The sequence below is a fragment of the Opisthocomus hoazin genome, chromosome 11, assembly GCF_030867145.1.
Source record: "Opisthocomus hoazin isolate bOpiHoa1 chromosome 11, bOpiHoa1.hap1, whole genome shotgun sequence".
In the NCBI taxonomy this organism is placed as follows: Eukaryota; Metazoa; Chordata; class Aves; order Opisthocomiformes; family Opisthocomidae; genus Opisthocomus; species Opisthocomus hoazin.
The window spans coordinates 17082020-17102306 of record NC_134424.1 but is presented as its reverse complement, the minus strand read 5'-3'; the positions used below and the strand labels follow the sequence as shown (position 1 = coordinate 17102306).

The 20287-nt window shown below is 44.6% G+C and overlaps 1 protein-coding gene across 1 annotated transcript; it reads right to left on the bottom strand.

Annotated features, from left to right (window-relative positions):
• Positions 1-3783: 3783 nt before the first annotated feature.
• WDR82 (WD repeat domain 82) lies at positions 3784-19774 on the bottom strand. Its single transcript, XM_075432959.1, has 9 exons — positions 19348-19774; positions 14062-14159; positions 10745-10811; positions 10441-10540; positions 8287-8403; positions 7334-7489; positions 7139-7208; positions 5136-5278; positions 3784-4634 (listed from the first exon to the last, which is right to left on the bottom strand). The coding sequence occupies exons 1-9, from the start codon at positions 19506-19508 to the stop codon at positions 4605-4607; spliced, it is 942 nt and encodes a 313-aa protein (XP_075289074.1). The 5' UTR covers positions 19509-19774; the 3' UTR covers positions 3784-4604.
• Positions 19775-20287: the final 513 nt, after the last annotated feature.

Sequence of the window (20287 nt, the reverse complement as noted above, 5' to 3'; positions counted from 1 at the left end):
TTTGTCTGCAGTGCTGAATCACAAGTGCTTCCACTCATTAAAACAGGAACAGCAGCACAGAAGACATGCCAAACAGAGACGTGCCTTGAACTCCGAGGATCTGCTGCTCAGCCCATTCATTAGCCAGGCAAATTTAGGTCTGGACAAGCTGCCCATCTTCCCGCGTCTCCACTTTGGGTTTCATTACTCAACACAAATTGCAAGATTCCCCCAGTGTGTGTTTAAGTTCCACAAGGCTGCTAATTCTAGTGAAAGTGATTCGTTGTTTTCCCCCCAGATCTTACTGCAGTTTTATTCCTGTCAGAGGTTTTACACAGTCCCGAGATGGAGAAAAACAGCCCTGGAAAAACCACAGGGCAGCTTTTGCTTTGGCTTTGTCTTTGCCAAAAACCGGTTTGTCACTAGAAGTATTCCCTTAGCAGTACCACGCCAAGAGCGAGGTGTTGAAAGATGACTGCCTGCAGTGGGAGGCCTGGAGCCAGGAATCAGGCAGCCTTCTCGGGCAACTCTAGCTTAAGCTCGCGGTTTAAGCAAGGGATAGAACAATAAACATCTCTCTCCAGTTTCACTTTCCCCCCATCATCTTGAGCTTCACCTGAAAATGATGCACGTGGGGTTTTACCCATTAACCTGATGCTAGTTGCTGTTCCCCTGCAGCGGCTGTGATGCTCTACGTACGCTGACTGTAAAGATCCAATCCTCCTGCTACTCCAAAGCAACAAGCTGTTTCCCTGCTGTCCAGCTGAGAAAGGGCTCAGCTCTTCCATCCAGACCACAGGCTTCAGTGAGCGCCCCTCTACCTGAGGCACCACACCTCAACAGGTCGCTGTCACAAGTCCACTTCCCTATCCTGATACATTCCTAGGCAAGAAAAGCCTCCTAAAATGGGCAATTTGTATAGGGATAGCTCCAGAGCATCACGATTTCCACTACCAAGCTTCTGACTCTCCAAAACTAAGGGGTTTTAAAAAAAATTGATGATTTTGCCACTCCCAAGAAAACAGCAAGTCATGTCACACCGGACAAACGCAGAATTTACAGCACTCAGTGATGTCTCTACAAAATATTTATTGGTAACAGCCACAACATTCAATTCTCCACATACCCAGTATTTTGTGACAAAGCATATTTGACTTTACGTATTTACATGTATCTGGGAGATACCACCTAGGAGTCAAACTCCCCATACCAGCTCACGACCAAAGAGACCGGTTTCCGAAAGGATCGCCAGGATCCTGGCCCCTGACCCAAAACCAAGGTCAAGTGTCTTAAAGTGCAAATATAGTCAAGAGCCATTGGAAAAAAATACTCTGCTGCTTCCAAATTTCATTCAATTGCTCCTGTGTCCCCCAGTGCAGGGGTTGAGACACTAACCAAGGACCTAGGAGCCTCAAAAAAATCCAAAAAAGAAGTCTCTCAAAGACTAACTTGGAGGGGAGAATTACACGTGAAACCTCCGACAGCCCAAGCAGATGTGCTCAGCCACCACCGCTGCTTATTTGGAGGTGGGCTGTTGAGTCTCACTTCCCCCTTGTTTTGAAGAATGGTCCTTACTTCATCCCAAAGAACACTGGGGGAGTCATCTTTCAGATGTGAAACTTGGAGGGGGAATGCTGTTTCCTGCTTGGCTTTACACAAGGTTGGACACTCCGTTAAGACCTGGGAGAGCTGTTTTTAATGAGGCCTGTTTCTCATTAGCTGGCTGCTCTGAAGAGCACAGGAATGGCAGTCCTGATAGAGAAGCACATCGAAGCTGGAAGCTGAAAGCTTTGTTCACCCTTCCTGCCCAGAAACATACAATACTCAAGGTCCTTGACAATACTGGGCACCTTGCCCCCTTTTAAAGGCAGGTGGAAAACACTCAGTGCTACATTAACCAAGAAAGATGTCTTTGCCTGTGCGGCGGCAATCAGCCCTGGGAAACCACCCAGCTTTGATTTTGAACTCGGCATTAGTGCTGTGCATGAACCTCTAAATTTATCTTTACTCCAGAAAGCCACTGATGTTCTTAAGTGTATGTGTCCTTCTAGGTCAGTCCTTTGGTCCTCTTTTTCTTAAAGATTTCAGGCTGCAATGCACAATGTTTTACGACGCTGCAAGCGGAAGAGCGCTGAATAATGGTGTTTAGACAAGCGCTCAAACCACATTAGCAAAGAGCATTTTTAGAATAAGACTTCTAAATGCTTCCCTGCGAAAAGTAACAAGACAAATGGCTGGGGGCTATCTCTTCACTTCCTCAGGCAACAGACTTGGTAAAACCCTGAAAGATGATTTGCTACTGAACGTTAAAGTTTAACTGTTAAAAAACACAATCCCCAAATACCTGTACGCTACAAACCACTGCAAAATATGGCTGCTTACAGAAACACCAACAATGGTAAAATAGCACCATGCAGCCCGAAATGCAACAATACTGAGTTGAAGAGGTGACTGTGGAAACCTGGTCATCTCCCTTCGTGCTGGGCATTTACAGGCGACGGTGGGACAGTACAAACCGGGAAGAGGGATGCTGGTATAGGAATACAAATCTCTCATCTGCATCTCCAGCAGCAGGCCTGCTTGGCAAGCTGGAAAGCGTCAGTTCGCTGCTCCCTTCCCTCCTCCAGCCTGGAGGATGGCAAACTCACATCAGACCCGTGCTGTCAGAAACGGCTCTAAACTCATGCGGTAGCATCAGCAGAGGCAAATGACAGAGCCTAAGGAGAAGCTTCAACCACAGCATCGATCCAAGCATCAAGTTTATCAGACTGCCTCACGCACGGCAGTCCTCCTGCGGACCGTCACAGGCAAACGCTGCAGCTCAGCACGCACTGCTGCTTTAAAGGAACCAGCAGCTGAGAAATGCTCATTCCCCAGCCCCAGCACAGCACATTTCCACTGACACGGACTGTTAAGAAAAAACAAGCAAAACCAAAACAGAAGCAGCTGTTCTACAGGCAGATTTCCTTTTCCAGGGAGACATGCTCCAAATTATATACAGGGCCCCACAGTCGAGATGAACTTTGCTGTAACAGGGGAACATCTAGACACCTGCCCTAAGGTAAAAATGCTCGAGCACTGTTCTCCAGCATGGACTGCCACTCGAGAGCCCATTACTGTGCTTGTCACCTTAGACCATCTCACATTTAGGAGAGAGCAGCACACGTGACTGGGTCAGGGAAAGAATGGCCCTTCCAAGCTGTGACGCAGCACAAAGCCAAGCGTGTTTGGAGAGGCAAGAATACAACGAACACCACATTTACGCTGAGCCTGTCCCGGCCTGCTGGTGGATGCGTTTGATCAATGCAACGTTTCAGGAAAACGGAACTGGAACCAGGCTTGAAGACCAGCTTGCCAGCCTTTCTGTGCCGTTCGCCCACAAGCCCCTCTGGAGCAGGACAGCACATCCCTCCCGAGGTCTCTCTGCAGGGGCGTTCCTTGGAAAAGGGCCACAGCAAAGCAGAGTCAGTGCAGTCACATGCAAGAGTTTTAAAATTCAATTCTGAAGACACCATCTGACAAAGGAAGCGTTGCTCTTTCGAGTTTGTCGCTGAAAACCTGCAGGACCTGTGACAAAATGCATAATGAACTAACTGCATGTCAGTTTTATCAACAAATGGGTACAAGTCTAAGCCTGGTGTAGGGAGAATTTAATGGAGCTTATTTACAAGCCAGGAGGGGAAAACTGCATCACTGAGGGTAAACAGCCTAGACACCCCACAATACTGGCCCACATCATATTCTTTAATATCTAAAAGTAAAAAAATATTGCCCATTCCCACTGCCCCCCCCCCCCCCCCCCCCCATATTTACAAGTAAGATCAGCCGAGATGATACATAAGGAAGATACACAAGCAGACTGTGCCTTCAGTCTCGGTTTGGTTTCTCTATCTTCCTGCTGACAAACTCCGTTATTGCTTGGGACACTGACCGGACCTCATCGGTACCGTCTGCACCCTCTGGGATGCTGGCACAGCAAACAGCAGGGCGGCTTCGGTGAGCTCTGACAGTGGACAAAACCTGTAAGGTTTGTTGCACACTAATGCCAAAAAAAGGATGACAGGATGTATAACGTGTATTTACAGTCACCCAGTCTTTCGGCACGTGTTCCACTGCAAGAGAATCCAGCATCTGCCGTTGAAAACTGTCAGTGTTCGTATTTGGCACAGAAGTAACTTCGCATCTGTGGACTGCAACGAAACCAAAGATCCCAGATCTGAAAAACATGCACTCACGAGAAGGAACTGCACGTTCCACCTTGGAACATCAAGAGCCTTGTGCACTTACAGAAGGAAAACACACAGTTACAGCTTAAAAAATGCCACAAGTATTTTGTAAATAAAACAGACTTCTTAGAAATAATACTGTGTCAGTTCCAACTTCAGCTGAAGCCTGCTGGGCACGGACTGGAAGGTAAGAACATGTAGCATGCTGCTTCTGAACACGCTAGGAGGCCAAGTGGACGAGTCCTCGCAAAGGAATGCAGCAAATAAAGGCGAGACATGGAAACATACGCAGGACAGGAACACAGTCTGAGAGACTCAGGCAATTCCAATGCTATGCTTGCAACAATGTGCTGCTGTTAATAGTCTGGAAGTCATCTGACAGCAGCTGCAGCGCAGGAATTAGTCGTCAATAGTTGGCAACCAGAAGGCCTACAGAAGAGAAAAGAAAGAACATCTTTTACAGAGCAGAACACAAATCTCTCCTGCAGCACATTGTAGGAGCTGATCACTGCTACCTTCTATAAGCACATGGGCAGACTACCACAGAGGCGGCAACACCGTCCCAGCAGTTTAAGGTTACAATCCTTGCTTATGCTGGTTTGGTTTGCATGGTATGTTCTCCAGAGCAATCCAGTCTTAAGACAAACTGAAAATACCAGGTGTGTACAGTGACCTAAAGAACCCACACTTCTGCGTGAGCATTCACTCACTGCTCCGCTTTCACATGTGTGTTCAAAGGTGGGCCTGCCAGGTGTGCTGCTCCACATATCTACCTGTCAGGTAAGGCGCAATCAAGGTGGAACAGGCAGGGACCTGGCTCTCACCAAAGCCCAGTGAAATATCCATCAGCAGCACTGAGCCTTCTTAGATTCATTTCTAAAAGGATCAGCACCTCATTGAGTTAGAAGGAACTTAGAACACTTTCCTTACCATATTAGAACATGCACTAGCAAAAGTCATGAATTTTGGATTGAACTGCAGACAGGTTATAGGACCCGTGTGTTTCCCATCCAGCACAGCCACCTTCATCCCGCTTTCCCCATTCCAAACATGAATCTTCCCATCCTCCGAACCTGAAGGCAGAAATGGAAAACAAGATATGCAAGATACATTGGCGAGGCCAGCAGAGAAAATGAAGTGCACAACCTTTTCTGTCAGAGAACCATATGAACAAGCACGCCTCATCTTCATAGCTTAACCTTTAAAATTCTCCATGGATCACTAGGGCATTTACAAAACATTACTAGAGTTTACAGACCTGCATCCAAACAGTAGGTTTGTATCTTTGCACTGCAGAGACTCCACTACACACCACAGTGCAATGCTATTCTGGCAGAGAGGTTAACAGCTATGGTCACCCCACAGAAAAGCAGAGCTGACACCATCCAACTAAGGAGGAAAGACCCTTGCCAACTTGCACCCATGCGTGAGAGGCCAAAAGCTGGGTGCAAGAGTCACTGTTCACACAAGTTCTCAGTTCAGACACAGAAGGAGATGAGTATTTCACTTGGTAGGCACAGACTCAAAATAAAGGCTATATAATTGAAGGTAAACAGATTTCAAAGCACTATGCCAAACAACAGAAGCTTCAATACCAAAATCTTCACTGGAGATGTCAGCTCTCCACATTGCTACAACGGGACAGGGTTTTCACTTTAAAATGGCATTTTACAATCTCTGAGGCTGGACACTTAACGCTTTCATAATTCAGTTCTGCTTTAGTCTCATTTTAGATAGGATTCCTAATAAAAATGCAAGGAATTTTCTTCTGCTTCTGTATTTGTATGTATAGCCTTTCAGGGAGGAAAAATGAAGAAGCACAAGTTACAACTTGACCATATGTAAAAAATGAACAGAAGTAAGTGTTTTGGAACTTTTTCCACTATAGTTTTCATTTAGAAGGGCACAACAGGAAGGTAAATATGTGCAATAAAGTGCTCCCCAGAGACAGACTAAACAAAGCAACTCCCCCCCCCCCGGCCTTGCCTTCTCAGCAATCAGGAAGTTCTCAGCCAGAACAAAAAAAATAGTTTTGCCAAGACCATTCCCCATCCAGGAAAAATGAGGATCAGGATACCAATTCCCACAAAGTTAAACATATTTGATGTACCAGCCATAAAAATAAGAACAAAAAGAAAGTGCTAGGAGAGGGCAGCACCACACAAATGCATTGGACTTGTGTTCATGGGTCCTGTTGGGCAATAGAGTGTAGCAGAGTGACTGAAGCGCTTACCTTGGGGGGCCCAACCTGCAGCACCAGGCTTTAGAGGAGCTGCAATGGCTTTTTGCCACCCACTTCACTGAAGAGTCCCTCCTGCAGGGGCGGGGAAGGGAGCCTGGGCCAGAGGAATCATGCTGGGAGCCATCAGGCTGATGCCTACTGCTTCTAGCAAGGGCTTCCAGCAGAGCTTGTTCCATAAACATGAGGATTTACAAGAGCCACACATCGCCAGTGAGGAATGTCCCCGAGAGGTGTAGAGACGCACCAGGCTATGAGACCAGCCGCCCGAGCACAGACAGGTGCCCTGCTCATCAGGCAATGGAGGGCAGGCCACAACTTACAGCCCCAAAACGCTTAGAGGCAGCACACGAGCACATCCCAGCCACAGGGTGAGGATCACTGACATAAATTATGTGACAGGTCTCCACACATTACAACAGTTTGCCGGTTTCTTCTTTTTTTTTTTTTTTTTTTTTGGAATAGCATTCATACATAAAGTAAAAAAATAAAAGTCTTCTTGCAGATTTGTTTACATTTCAGGCTAGAAAATGCTGAGTAAGCTAACAAAACAGACAACTGTCCATGCAAAGAAAGCTTACAGCTGCATTGTATTATTTAAATACATTCTGTTTCCCAACAGGCACAACGTTAGTCCTACATCACACACCTAATTTCAGAGCACCGAAATTCTTTCCAAAAAAAATTATCTTACCTATCATGATGAACTGAGAGTCTGGTGTGAATGATGCCTCCAGCGTGACAGCCTTGCTATTGTTGTAACCCTATGGCACAAAACAGGAGAATCTGTGGTATCGAGAGTGTGTCCACAGTAATCTCACAACCGCAGGGCACCTGCTCCCAAAACTAACACCAAGTTTCAGGCAGGTAACACAGGCAACATACTCACCCCGAACGTATGCAGGATTGCGCCTTTAAAGGCATCAATGAGTCGAATGAACCCTCCATTAGTCGATATGAGGATGAGCTTGCCATCGTTACTGAACTTCAGGCCTGTCCACTCACACGTTCGATCATACTGCATCTTAAACGTAGCAAATGGCCCCTTCAAAGAAAAAATGGGAAATATGATGCAAACTCTGTATGCATTGCTGCTAACATGAGCCTGCTTTCAACCTGAGCTCAGGAAAAAGTTCTAATATTTTTCAAAAGAAAATCTGTAGTCCTAAGATACCACAGGAAAGTGTCATGGCAAAACCATGTCACTGCATGTGTAAGTTTCAAAGAAGTATGAATCCATAGTTTCCCTAGCAAAAAAAAGCCACAGCCAGGTGTTTCAATACCCAACAGTCCCACACACTACCACATTCAATAGGAAAAATTAATTTAAGGTAGGATGAAGTTTTCAAATAAGGCCGCTACTTGAAGTTAGAGAAAGAGCTTGAGGCAGTGTTATTGTCATCTGACTTTTTGAAAACCATGGAACTAATTGTGCTTAGTCAGTTCAGCTGCCCACCCAATTACAGTTACCTTTGAAATTTCCATCCTTTCTGACAATCCTGGCTCCATCTTTCCCAGTGTTCTTCCAGAATAAGCAGCAAGGAAAAAAAACCAAACAAAATACCAAAACCCAACAACAAGAAAAAGCCCAAACAGGAGTTTGGAACAGGTTACAGAGTTAGTGGAAATAAACTTTAACATTGGTTCAAGAGTGGATTTCAGGATCTGGTGACAGCACGTACCCCTCTCTGTCTGTGACATATGCACTTACCAAAAACTCTCTAGGTGCCAAGTAGCACCCCAGATAGCAAGCTGGAGTAAACAAATCCAGCCTCTGAGCACTGAGTTCAAACTACTTTTTGCAAGCCAAAAAGTGTAAGAAGTGAAGTTAGGGTAACTCACCTTGTCAAAAGAACGGAGATCATAAAGCTTCACCATTTCAGAATTTATTCCAGCAGCAAAAATCAACCCTTCTGGGTCAAATGAACACACAGGCTTCCCCTGGAGATGCATTAAGCCCTAGAAAACACAAGTTCAAATTATTTTTTAAAACTGACGCTCACATTTCTACCACCACCCTTTGAGCCCGCTGTGAGAAGGACAGCAGCCTACGGGTGGAACAACTGAATTTGAATCGCAAATGTTGAGGTTTTACAAAGGTTCAGCACTCAGCTTCTCAAAAGCAACTCTGACTACTTCAGGTCATTATATGCAGCTTCCCATTTGCTGCAATGACAAAGTTTACATCAGAACAAATCAAGATCTCCTTTGAGCTGTCATCCAAAAAATACCCAGGGAAGAGAGGGTGATGTGGCTGCCTTAATAACCATACCAGAAAGCACCACAGAACACTGCTGCTGGGATTGACAGCAACACTCTACCAATTATGGCTGGGGGGGTACAGGCCAAGTATTTTGGAAGCAAGCAGAAACAGCTCCAGTGAACACCACTGCTGAACTCTCCATGCCTGTTTAAAGAAAACGCATACCTTCTGGAAGCCAAAAGACCTTACATATTAAAATTGACCGATTACTATCAATGCTTATATTTAATGTTAACTTTTCCTTAAGTCACACAATAAAACAGACTTGAGAAAATTTGGTAAAAGCCAACAAGATATATAATCTTCTGCATCCTGACTGGGAGGTGTGTGTGTGTGTGTTAGCCAAACGTCTTTATGTAACTGTATGCACATAAATAAGAACACATCTTTGATTAAACCAACAACACATTTAAGAATTTACTGCATTTCTGAAATACTGTTCTGCTCCAGAGAAGTACAGAGGCTTTATTACTTCTCCCTTCTTTTCAATTTAGGTCAGTTTTCCCTGTGATCTCTGCCGGCTAGGCAGTAAGCTAGCCAATAGTCGGGGCCCTGCCCAGTGGGACAGCTCTGGTTTCCCGGTAATATTTCTAGGCACTACCGCTGCCACCTCATGGGCACGTTGAAAATTACAAGTAATACAAACTGTTTCCCAAACTTTGCTGGATGCAGCTTCCAGTCACAAGCCCTAGTTTTATCATTCTTACAGGTTCAGGCACTAGCATGAATCACACAACTGCTACTGAATTTACAACCCTATCTCATCTGTAGCAACTCTACGACGAAGATGCATCCCAACGGAAACTTACAGGTCGGCATTAAAGGCATACTCCCAGAGAAAGGCAAAATTAAGATTTCTTGTCAGAAAAAGGTTGGGTTTAAGACAGAAATAACCATTTTGTAAGAAATGTAAGCTTTTCTTCCTTTTGCATTTACAGTTACATCATCTAGATTAAGTAGCTAGCCCTCTCATAAGCAGAACGGTCCCAGTGAGATGGAAAAACATGAGAGCATGACACTACGTCCAGATATAGGGACAGAACAGCTTGTCTGAAAGGTGGAAATACTACTCCTGTCTTTCATTCCTGCCCCTACTGCCAGTTCTGGTACTTTTCTCAGCCCACATAAGACTGCTTCCACTAAAAAAAGTACAGTAAAGTATTCCAGCAAAATGAATAAAAACAAATAGGGTTTTGCCTCGCTAGAAAGTTACAATCTGCTCACAAACAGGTCTGATGAACAACAAAGGTGATACGAGGAGCAAGCAGACCATATGGATGCTGTGCTAATTCAGGTCAGTTTCTTCATCAAACTTAACTGCATCAAGGCATCACTTTGAAACACACACTATGAACACTCAGATCAGATGTGTTCCCAACCCAGGGGAGATGCTGGCTAAGAGAGAACAGTCTTTGCACGGGGTAGCAGCCTGACAAACAAGCTGATGACACCCAGCTCTTCTCTTGTTTCATCAGCTGTGGGTGTAACTTCTTGCTCTTCCCAGCACCTCTCCAGCAGAGACATAGGTGCAACTGAGTGGTGTTACACAATGCGACATACATATTTCACAGAGATTTGTGACCGACACTCCTTCAGCATTCCAGGAAGGTGTCAACACCAAATCAGCAGCATGTATTTCTGGCAATATTTTTGTTTTATAACAAGCACATATCCATTTTTCATCCTTCTAGCTAAAAACACAACGCACTATGCGCATGAATTTGATATCCTACCTGGCAATTTGGAGAGCGGAGATCCCAAAGTCGAATAGTTTTATCAAGGGATCCAGAAATAAAAGTATCATCCACTGGAGACATTGAAAGAGCAACCACTCTGCAACACAGAAGACCACATGCATCACAGACATACAAAGGAAGCAAAGGGAGCAACACCTACCCCAACAGTTGTGTACAAGCTCATAATTGCCATGAATAGTTCTACAAAGCGAAAACCAGAGTGAATCGAGTGTAACATAACTCAAGCTCATTAAAATCATTATTTCAACTTCTCCTGTACTGTCTCCAAGCCACATCTTACCTTTTTGTATGCCCTGGGAAATACCGAATATATTTGTTGTCATGCAGGGAGAGGTATCGGATTGTATCTGAAAACAAACAAAGCACAAGCTTTATTATACCATGAACTTGCTCCCCATGGCAAGCGGGGAACAATCCTGCCACAGTGAATAAGTCTGGTCTTCCGATTTCAAGACAGACTTTGAAACAGAATCAAGTTAGAAACAGACATAAATCAACTTGGTTTCCCAGGCAGAACTGGAAATCGGACACCAGGAAAAGATACTTCCCACAGTCTGAAGTCATATTAGATCTTAAAGGCAAACTGCCACGTGATTTATGTAAGTTAATTTGAAAGTTTAAGTACCACTAGGTTTTATTCCATCATTCTGATAAAATTGAGTGTAACAAATGTACAAAGTTGATACTACCATTTTTTTTTGCTATACGGCATAAATTTCGCTGTCTTACCTATGTACACATCCAGCAAATAAGTCTCTAACTAAACAGTAAACATAGAAAATGTGCAAATTCCAACATTTAGCCAAAGAAAATATAAAAACCATGAACTTCAAAGCCACGATGAGACCATTAAAAAACAGCAAATCTCTCTTTTTTTAATATGACAATCAACAGTTTCACACATTCTCTGCACTTAAGAGCAGCGAAGATTTAAGAGGAGGACACAGGAGTAATCTAAAGCTTCGCCCATTTAAAGCAACCTTTAAAATAAATTGAATAAATTAGACCAGCACCAGAATATTTGTCAAGTGGTAATTTTATTCTGAGTACAGATGAATATACCAAGAGTAGCCCAGAATTTTGGAAGATGCTATTGAGACTTTCTCCCAAGATTAAAAGATATCCTTGTAAGAAGAAACAATGACTAAAGCACAGAAGCCACTTTTTAATCTTTACGTGCAGATCCATCTGAGCAATGAAACATAAGAGCACAAGTTAAACCTCTGATATCTGAAAGCAGCATCAGCAAAATCCCTTCGTTAGAGGACAGTAGTTGAAGGTATTGCCGCATGTAAGAGACTGGCATTATGCATCTGCACCATACAGTGCCAAGAGACTCTGTACCGCTATGACAAGTCCTGCTTCGGCTCCAAAGATAAACTGAGGGAAAATGACATTTTTACTTTTGACTGGGAAGAACAAGAGGCAACAGGATGCAACACGCACAGAGCATTTTAACACTCATAAGGGCTACTGTGTTCAGAGCATTCCAAAAGGCTCATTCAGCAAAATTTAGTTTCTGTGAAAAAATGATCAAGTTACCATTTTTGCCTTTCATCCAGGTTTCACATCAAGCTGAGGTCAGAGTTCTAGACCACCCTCCAGTATCTGACAAGAAAACTAAAGCGGACTGATCAAGCTGGAAACGTGATGCTGGCAACACACCATTCTGACGCTTAAGTGGCCTGAGGTGACTATCCAGAACATAAATCCCCAACACCAGTGTCACAGCCCACCACAGCTAGAACCGATATGCTTCAAGTGTGGCGTTAAGACATATCTCTAGTTTTTCCTGCAAGAACTGTTGTTACCTGACTTCCAAAGTATCCATGCAGATCTTCATCTTCCTTTGCTAAGAGGAAGCAACGGGGAACTGTGATCCTTTGTGATCCTTTTTGTCGGCAGTGCTCTGTCCCAGGCAAGGCAGTGGCCTGTACAGTTATCTCCTGTACCGGGTGGTATCATAGACCCTCAAACTGTACAAACTACTACCTCAGCCTGGAATCAGGCAAGAGGAAGTAGGTTCAAAGGTCTTGATGAAATCGTCAGAATTGGATTGGTAGCAACTCCAACACATAAAACGCTTGGGAGCAAGCGCCAGCATTCCTATAACACGTTCCCGGGTTAATTTGCCTTCCCGATAATGGCGTAACAGGTTAAATACAATGCTCCTTGCCCAATACTGCATGCATTAGGGACTACAGAGTATCTGGACCCTTACAGAACACATTGCTGGTTTTATTAGGCTTATGATTCATAATAGCAACAAATACTTTCACATTCTAACTTTTTTAATTTCTTCTAATCAAGTATTTATCATAATGCATCCCTGCAGGATGAAGACTTAAGTTTTGGTTCCTCAAAGGCTTACCAGTGCTTATAAATTCACAATTCAAAATGGCATTAAAAATGCTTCACTAAATTGTTAATTACTTGTAAATAACAGCCAAGTCAGAAATGTGACATAAAGTAATAACAACAAAAAAATAAGTAGGCTGTGAAACAGACTAAAAAGGCAAGTGCTTCCCATCACACTTTTCATCTTTTTACACCATTAAATCCAATTCCATTAGAAACTTCCTTGTTCCTCTAGTTTCAGACCCAGCTTGTTCTAGTTTAACCTGACTTCCTCTTAACTTCCATCCGCTCTGAACGCATACTCTTTTAGTTCCTTAAGTAACCTAGCACACACCACAAGGAACCAGTATCTCTACTGTCAAGCTTCATTTCTCTTTACCAAAGGAAAAACCAAAACAAAAACCACTATTCCAGAAATTGCTATGAGTGTATAAATGGGTTTTAACATTGTATTTGTAAAGTGCTGTGCTAAGAGACTTGTTCGCTGAAAAACTCTCAGACACTAACTACAAAACCAAAATTGAGACAAAATTTGAAACCAACACCTATCTGTGCCAGTTCTTAAATTTAAATTTTAAATTAAACTCAAACACATTAATAGAGAGCCTGTCATGAAGCTCTAGAAGCCCTTCGATGTCACCAATTTACAGAGTGTGGAGAAATGGCATGAAAGTTATGTTCTATTACATGGAAAAAACAGATTAACAGAAGCCAAGCTAATCTCAGAAGAGCTCTGATCTCCTCCAGGCTCGGCTGGTGATCTGCTGAGTTACCTGAACTTCCTGCCCTCCCTGGTGCATATGGAGAATGGAAAAACATTCACTTCCTTTGCAGTTGACTTGTGTGTGTACCAGACAGAGCTAGGGTGTTTAGTCCACTTTCTGGCCACATGCTCCTTCCACCTCATTCCACACGTAAGAAATTAAGGCACAGAGGCTGGCTGATGGCACTGGTATCAAACAGCAAAGAGAACAGCAGAATCAAGCACCAAACTTTTATCGCACTAACGATGTTTAATCCCTTAGTTATTGCAGCAATGAACAAAACTCATGTCAGCATGCTCGGGGAATATCACAGAGTTGTGCATTAGAGTTGAATATTAATTCCTCTGTCTCTGACAGAGCGTTTATTGCTGAAAAGTAGCTGTAATTTTTTCCCACCTCTTTAAAGCTATTTATCCACGCATGTAGTTTTAAGTGTAAGGAGATTAAATACGCTCAAGTCCAGTGGATCACTTACCATCTATTTTGTTGGAGCTGTACACGACCGTGTTGGCAGCATGCGTGTACCTGATGAGGTCCACTCCATACTTCTTACTGTACAGCGTTCTCTTTGGTCTGTCAGAAGGAAGCAGAAATAATTGCACTGATTGCAACAAAAAGCTCAAACTGAAACTCACCACATTAATAAGGCCTGTTTTCACTGAGATATTATGAGATTGTTTCAAGTAGTCAGCTGTTTTTATGCAAAGAAAGAAGAGCTTTTGTATCTCATTTTCGAACAAGCACTTTGGTGCTTTCTCCAAGACCATCCCTAGGCTGGAGGGATGGTAACACCTGCAAAATGCACTTATTTGTCTCCTCCCAAAACTCTTTTTATCATGATGTCTACTGTAAAAAGAATAAGAGGAGCTAGCATAACAAGCCCTGCACTGCAGGAGATGACAACCGACCTTAACGAGCCCTTAATGTCAAGCAGCACTGCCTCATCCATCGCTCCCTTGCCCATCCAAATCTCTAATTCATCTGCTGATTATTTTAATTGAAAATAATTTGTCTTTTTGTTCTATGTTACTTCAAAACTTAGAACAGGCTGTCTCTTTAGGAACAGGCTTTCTCAGTATTAACACAAACACGTATAAATACCAGTAGTCTACAAAATCAATGGTAACACAAGGACTCTCAAACTACTGGATAATTATACTCCCATCTCAATTAAAGCATGAAACTCCAATGTAACATTTTGCAACATAATTAAAGGCATTCCAGTGAGAGTGAAGACAACATACAGAACTGGATTTGTAGTGATCTGGTAAGCGAGTGATGTATTGCAGTACTAGAAACTTAAACTAGAAACTTAAAACTGCAAAGTAAACTCAGTAGCAGCTCGTTAATAAGCTTATCTTGCTGCAGCAGCGCCTGTTTAAGCAGCACAAGGCCTCCACCAGCCTCCTTCCCCTTTCTTCCTCAATGGAGGTAGCACAGAAGTTTCAAGGCTGGGCAGTCAACCAATAGGGGCACTGATCAACACCAGAAATAATACAATCTCTTCCGGGAGTTATCTTTAATCTAGAAATTCGTAACTCCAGTTATTACACAGGCCCACAAAATATTTTACCAATGCAAACCAAAGACGACAGCATGGGAATGGAAACAAGCAGCAGGAGCAGTTTAAACCAATACCGCTGCCAAAAGCAAAGTTTATCAGATTATACCCTCAGACAAGGTATTTCTAAAATGCTCAACTTTTTCCTTGTTTTTGTCAGCCTCAAATTGACACACCCAAACAAGAGCATGAGTTGGAGACTTCTTATATCAGAACAAAAATAGACATTCATTCTTAAAGATTAATTCTCAAGCAGCAGAAGCCACAGGGCTTTGACTTCAAACGAACTTGCTGGGGACAAGCTTCCATTAGCTGAAAGCCAATACAGCAAGTGTAATTAAAACCCATACACCACCTGTACCACTTAGACCAAATCTCAATAGACTCTTCCTCAGTTCCTCCAGTAGATTTTAAAATCAATTTTCAGATGCAAACATGCTACAAACTGAAAACAGCACACCAAACGTAAATTTAGACATGAAAATTCTGTAACATTGTGCCTGATGTACTTCCCCATACGGCTGTCTGTAGTTAGTTCAGCTATGCTGTTGACCAAGTTGGAAAAAACAAAAACCAAACAAACAAACCACACCACACCAAAAAACCCCACCAACCTCAAAACACATGAAGACTCTCATGCCTAGTCTGGCTTTTCCTTATCTATGAAAAGTTTAAAACGCATATACACCATAGAATATACACAGAGACAATAAAGATCAACAGATGGACAAAAACACATTTACCAAAAAGAAGGAAAGTACTTCTGTATTTTAAGAAAGCTGAAGTTTTCACGTAAGCCAATACAAGTAGAAGCATGTCACTTCACACAAGACTGACCACCTGTTCCCAACCAGCTATGTAAAAACACAAGCAAGAAAAGCAAATTTTACATATTTTGTAAACAAATCACAGTCACTAAACATAATCTCAAATTTAAGGTTAATCTATTCAGCCCACTTGCAAATCATGCAATATCGCCAAAGAAAAATGCTTTTATGAGATCACAGTTAAATCTGCAATAAAGATGAAACAAAACACAGGCAAGGGTAGTAATAATATCTGTGCCTTGGTCTCCAAAACCAGGCTGACTGATATGTCTACTAGACACCAAGGCTAAGCAGGAGTCCAGATCCATCAGCTCTTTATCTGTATATATAATAATAGCACAATTCATCTATACTAAAATACAAGCTAAACCTTTGCTAGATCACCAGTGCATCACACCAGGGTTACAAATCTGCAGCCGCGAGCCTCCTGTTCGCAGCCTCAAGGACTGCTGCACACCACATCACCCAGCTCCGTTCTAAAAGTTTTCAGAGTTCATTCTTAAGCCCCAGCAGACACGGGTAAGCCTCTTGGTTATGCTTTTGAGCCAGCCTACTGTGGAGGTATTTGGTGATGCACAATGAGGTTAAAAAAAATAATAATCCCAATGTAGTTGCTCACACATTTTGAAATACAAGTGGAATTTCAGGTCCAAAATTATTGGATGCTCATGAAAAAGCTGGACAAATTTTTCATGCTTGTTCCCTATGCTCAGAACATACACAATGGGGGAATCTGTTTCAAGGGGATAATGTTGTCCTGTCAGCCCCTGGCTACACATCTCCATTTAAACTGTCCTGATGCTTTTAGAAACTGAAGTTCCCAGATATGTGGCTTGGTCCTATAGTAACAACCATTATATCTGTATGGCTCATTTTTGTACAGCAAAACAAAGCAAACTAGGTGAGAGTGTACCTAAAGTATAAACAAACACAGCAGAACCCCTCATAACAGGGGGGAAAACAACCAAATTTTGTCACTTTTACATGGGGAAAACTTTTAACATTCAGGCTGTTTCCCAAAGCAAGGTACCTTATACTGAAACTCAGCAAGCAGGACATTTCGTCCTGGCCATAATATTCATTAGCAATGACATATACAAGAAGGTGAGAGTTCCAGGGCCTCAAAACAGTGATTTAAGGGGAAGCTAAAAAAAAAAAGAAAACCACCACAAAAACACAAACCACCACACCTATAGATGTGACACTGTCAAATTCCGCCACTTCACAGCAACAATCATTCACAGATTTGATTTTTCATCTCCACCTGAGTCTCCTGTGTCAAAGTAATTCACAGCTAAAACTTTCCAGGTGAGAGAAAAACTGTGTCCTGCATGCCTAGGTACCTCTAAAAATCACCCTTACACTTTTAAGTCAATTGATAGTACACGAGAAGCTTTCCAATTAATTTTATAACCACTTGAGAAACGCATCCTGGAACTACTCTCACTGCCCCATAGCACTGCAGCAGTCAACCATCGATTTTCTACATTTAACTTAATTAAAGCAAACCCGCTGACTGTAAAGCACACATTAGGAGTAGACGGAGATAGGGATGAAAGGACCAAATGCCTCCCAGCCCATCAAACCATTCCTTACAAGTCTGAAAGTGGAAGAGCAATCAATACCATGTGCATTAACATTCACTCAGCCCTCCTACCATTGTATGTAAGTAGGATCTACAAAACAATCCATGGCAGACACCATATGTATAAAGTTACCTATTCTTACATAAATAAAATAATTTCAAATAACAGGTCACTTCAAATGGGGAACACCAACAACTTCAATGTGCAAAGCAAGCAAACTAAAAAGAAGTATAAAATAACATACAATAACTGGTCTACAAAATTAAGAAAACGTGCAGGATGCAATCTTTCAAACAGAGCAAGTATGATATCTCAGTCTGCTTGAAAGAGCAAGAGGAGTGGGAATGCCTGGTTTACAAGAAAATATACACAACCCTAACAAATCTACCTCCTGGTACTCCCAAGCCATTTCTTTTTCATTCCTGTCCTTTTTATTCTCTCTCCGACAACACACATGCTCATTTTTCTTTCACTTTCTATACATACGTGATGCTCTCCAGTCTTGTCTTTACAGGAAAAAGAAAAAAACAAACACCTCAGAATTATATCTCCATACCAAGCACATCAAAATTACAACTTAACATTTAAAAGAATTTAAAGCAGCCAAATGCATACTTGTAGCAACTGAGAAAGTTTTTGATGGAATAGTGACATCCCTTAGCTCAACTTGTTCCAATTCTCATAGAACACAAATGCCTTTTGCATATGTTCCAAGACATAAACTGCAAGTGCTACTGGTGGTCTTATTTGCACCTTTTTATCCTCTGAACAAGGGCACCATATCTTGAGTGCTATGCAGATTTCTGGGGTTTTATCGATAAGACAGGATGAGCATCCTGTGATCAACGGAAGAAGAAAGATAAATTGGACAACTCTATTCAGCAAGAAACACACATACAACTTAATTCATTAATCTAAGTAACAGAAATCAATAAGCACCTTCACTAATTAATTCTAAATTAAGACAACGTTTGAAGATCGTTGTAAACCACACAGGTATTTTAACTGTGCTTTACAGATAAAAACGCAACAAGAGAAAAGGATTTAAAGCACAGAGAACAACCTTTATCTGCAACGCTCCCAGACACCGTTTAGGATCTAGGTTTCAAGGAAAACACCATCAAGTTTTCAGAAGTTATACTGAACACACACCACACCATCTTCACCTTTCGGCTCAAAGCATTTATCTAAGAAGTTACGCTCAAATTAGGTTGTTTAAAACAGCACATCCGTACAATGCTCACGGCAACTGCTGCTACTTTGATTAGCCAAACTTCAGCCCAGAGAAGCCCAAGAAGTCAGCTTGCATATCTGTAACAATCCTGAGGCCTAGAGATGTGACCAGTCAGCCCCTGAAGCTTAACAACTATTTGGTTCTCGCAGCCGTGAACTCTCTGACGCTTGGGCAATCACCATCGCTAGCTCCAGCCCAGCGGAGACCACGCGCAGACACACCCGCGGGGCGCACAAACCCACGCTGCCCCCACCTCTGCGCCCCACTTTAACCGTTTACAATCCACGCACACACCCCCTGCCCCCCGCCTCGCCAGACATCGCTGCAGTTCCACTTACAAACCCACACTAAAAAAAAACCACAACCAACAAACGAAAAGCCGAAGCTCACCCGCCCGACTTGCCACCTCCTCAGCGCCGGCGCGGAGCCGGGCATTGCTTCTCCCCGAACGCCCCAAGGGGCGCGGCTCTCACAGCCCCCCCCGCTCCCCAGAACCCCCGCAGCCCTCCCGGCGGCGGGGCGGGCCGGGCCGGGCCGGGTCCCCGCCACTCACTTGCCCTCCTGGCAGTCGTAGAGAACGATGGAGTCGTCGTCGCTGCTGGAGATGACGGTCTCGCCGTTGGGGCTGAAGTCGAAGCAGTTGATCTTGTCCGAGTTCTCGCGGAAGACCTTGGCCACGCGGAAGCTCCGCAGCACGTTGTCCGTCAGCTTCATCCCGCCGCCGGGCCGGGCCGCGCCGAGGGCGGCGGCGCTGAGGGGAGCCGAGCGGGGGCTCCGGGCGGCGGCGGGAGCGGCCGGGAAGGGCTTCGCTGGGCGGGGAGGGGCGGCGGGCCGGGGCGGGCGGCGCCCTCCGGCTGGGCTCGGCCCGCTCAGGCCGCGGAGAGGCGGCTCCTCCTCATTGTGTCCGCCATCTTGCTGCTCCGGGATCGGCGGGGGGCGCCACGCGGGGCACCCTGGGAAGGGGAAGGGGGCGCGCGCGCGGCCGCTGCGGGGCGCCGGGCGAGCTCGGCGGGGGGGCGGGGCCTGCGCGGGGCCTGCTGGGATAGGGAAGGGCTCAGGAGGGGGGTGTCCGGTGCCTGGCGGCCATGTTGAGCGCGGCAGGAAGGCCGGCCCGAGGGGGCTGTCAGCGGCCCCGCCCCTCGCGGGGACTGCGGCGGGCAGGGGCGATCGCGGGCCGGGCCGGGCGGCTGCGGCGCGGCCGGGCTGTCGGTACCCACCGGTGCCTGGCTGGGTGCAGGGCGGTCGGGCTGAGGGCGTGACGTCATCCCGCAGAGCGGGCAACGGCTTCGCGCCGCTGGGGGGCGGCGTCACTTCCGGCGCCGCCGTCCTTGGGGGCCGTGAGGTGTAGGCGCGCGGCCGGGCCCACCGGGGCGGCTGCGGGCCGCGGGCAGAGCGGCCGGCCGGGAATTTCAGCCGCTTCCCCGCGGTAACCGGCGAGGAGGCGGCAGGCGGGGGCGCTAGGCCGGGCCGGGCCGGCGGGGGCGGGGAGGGGA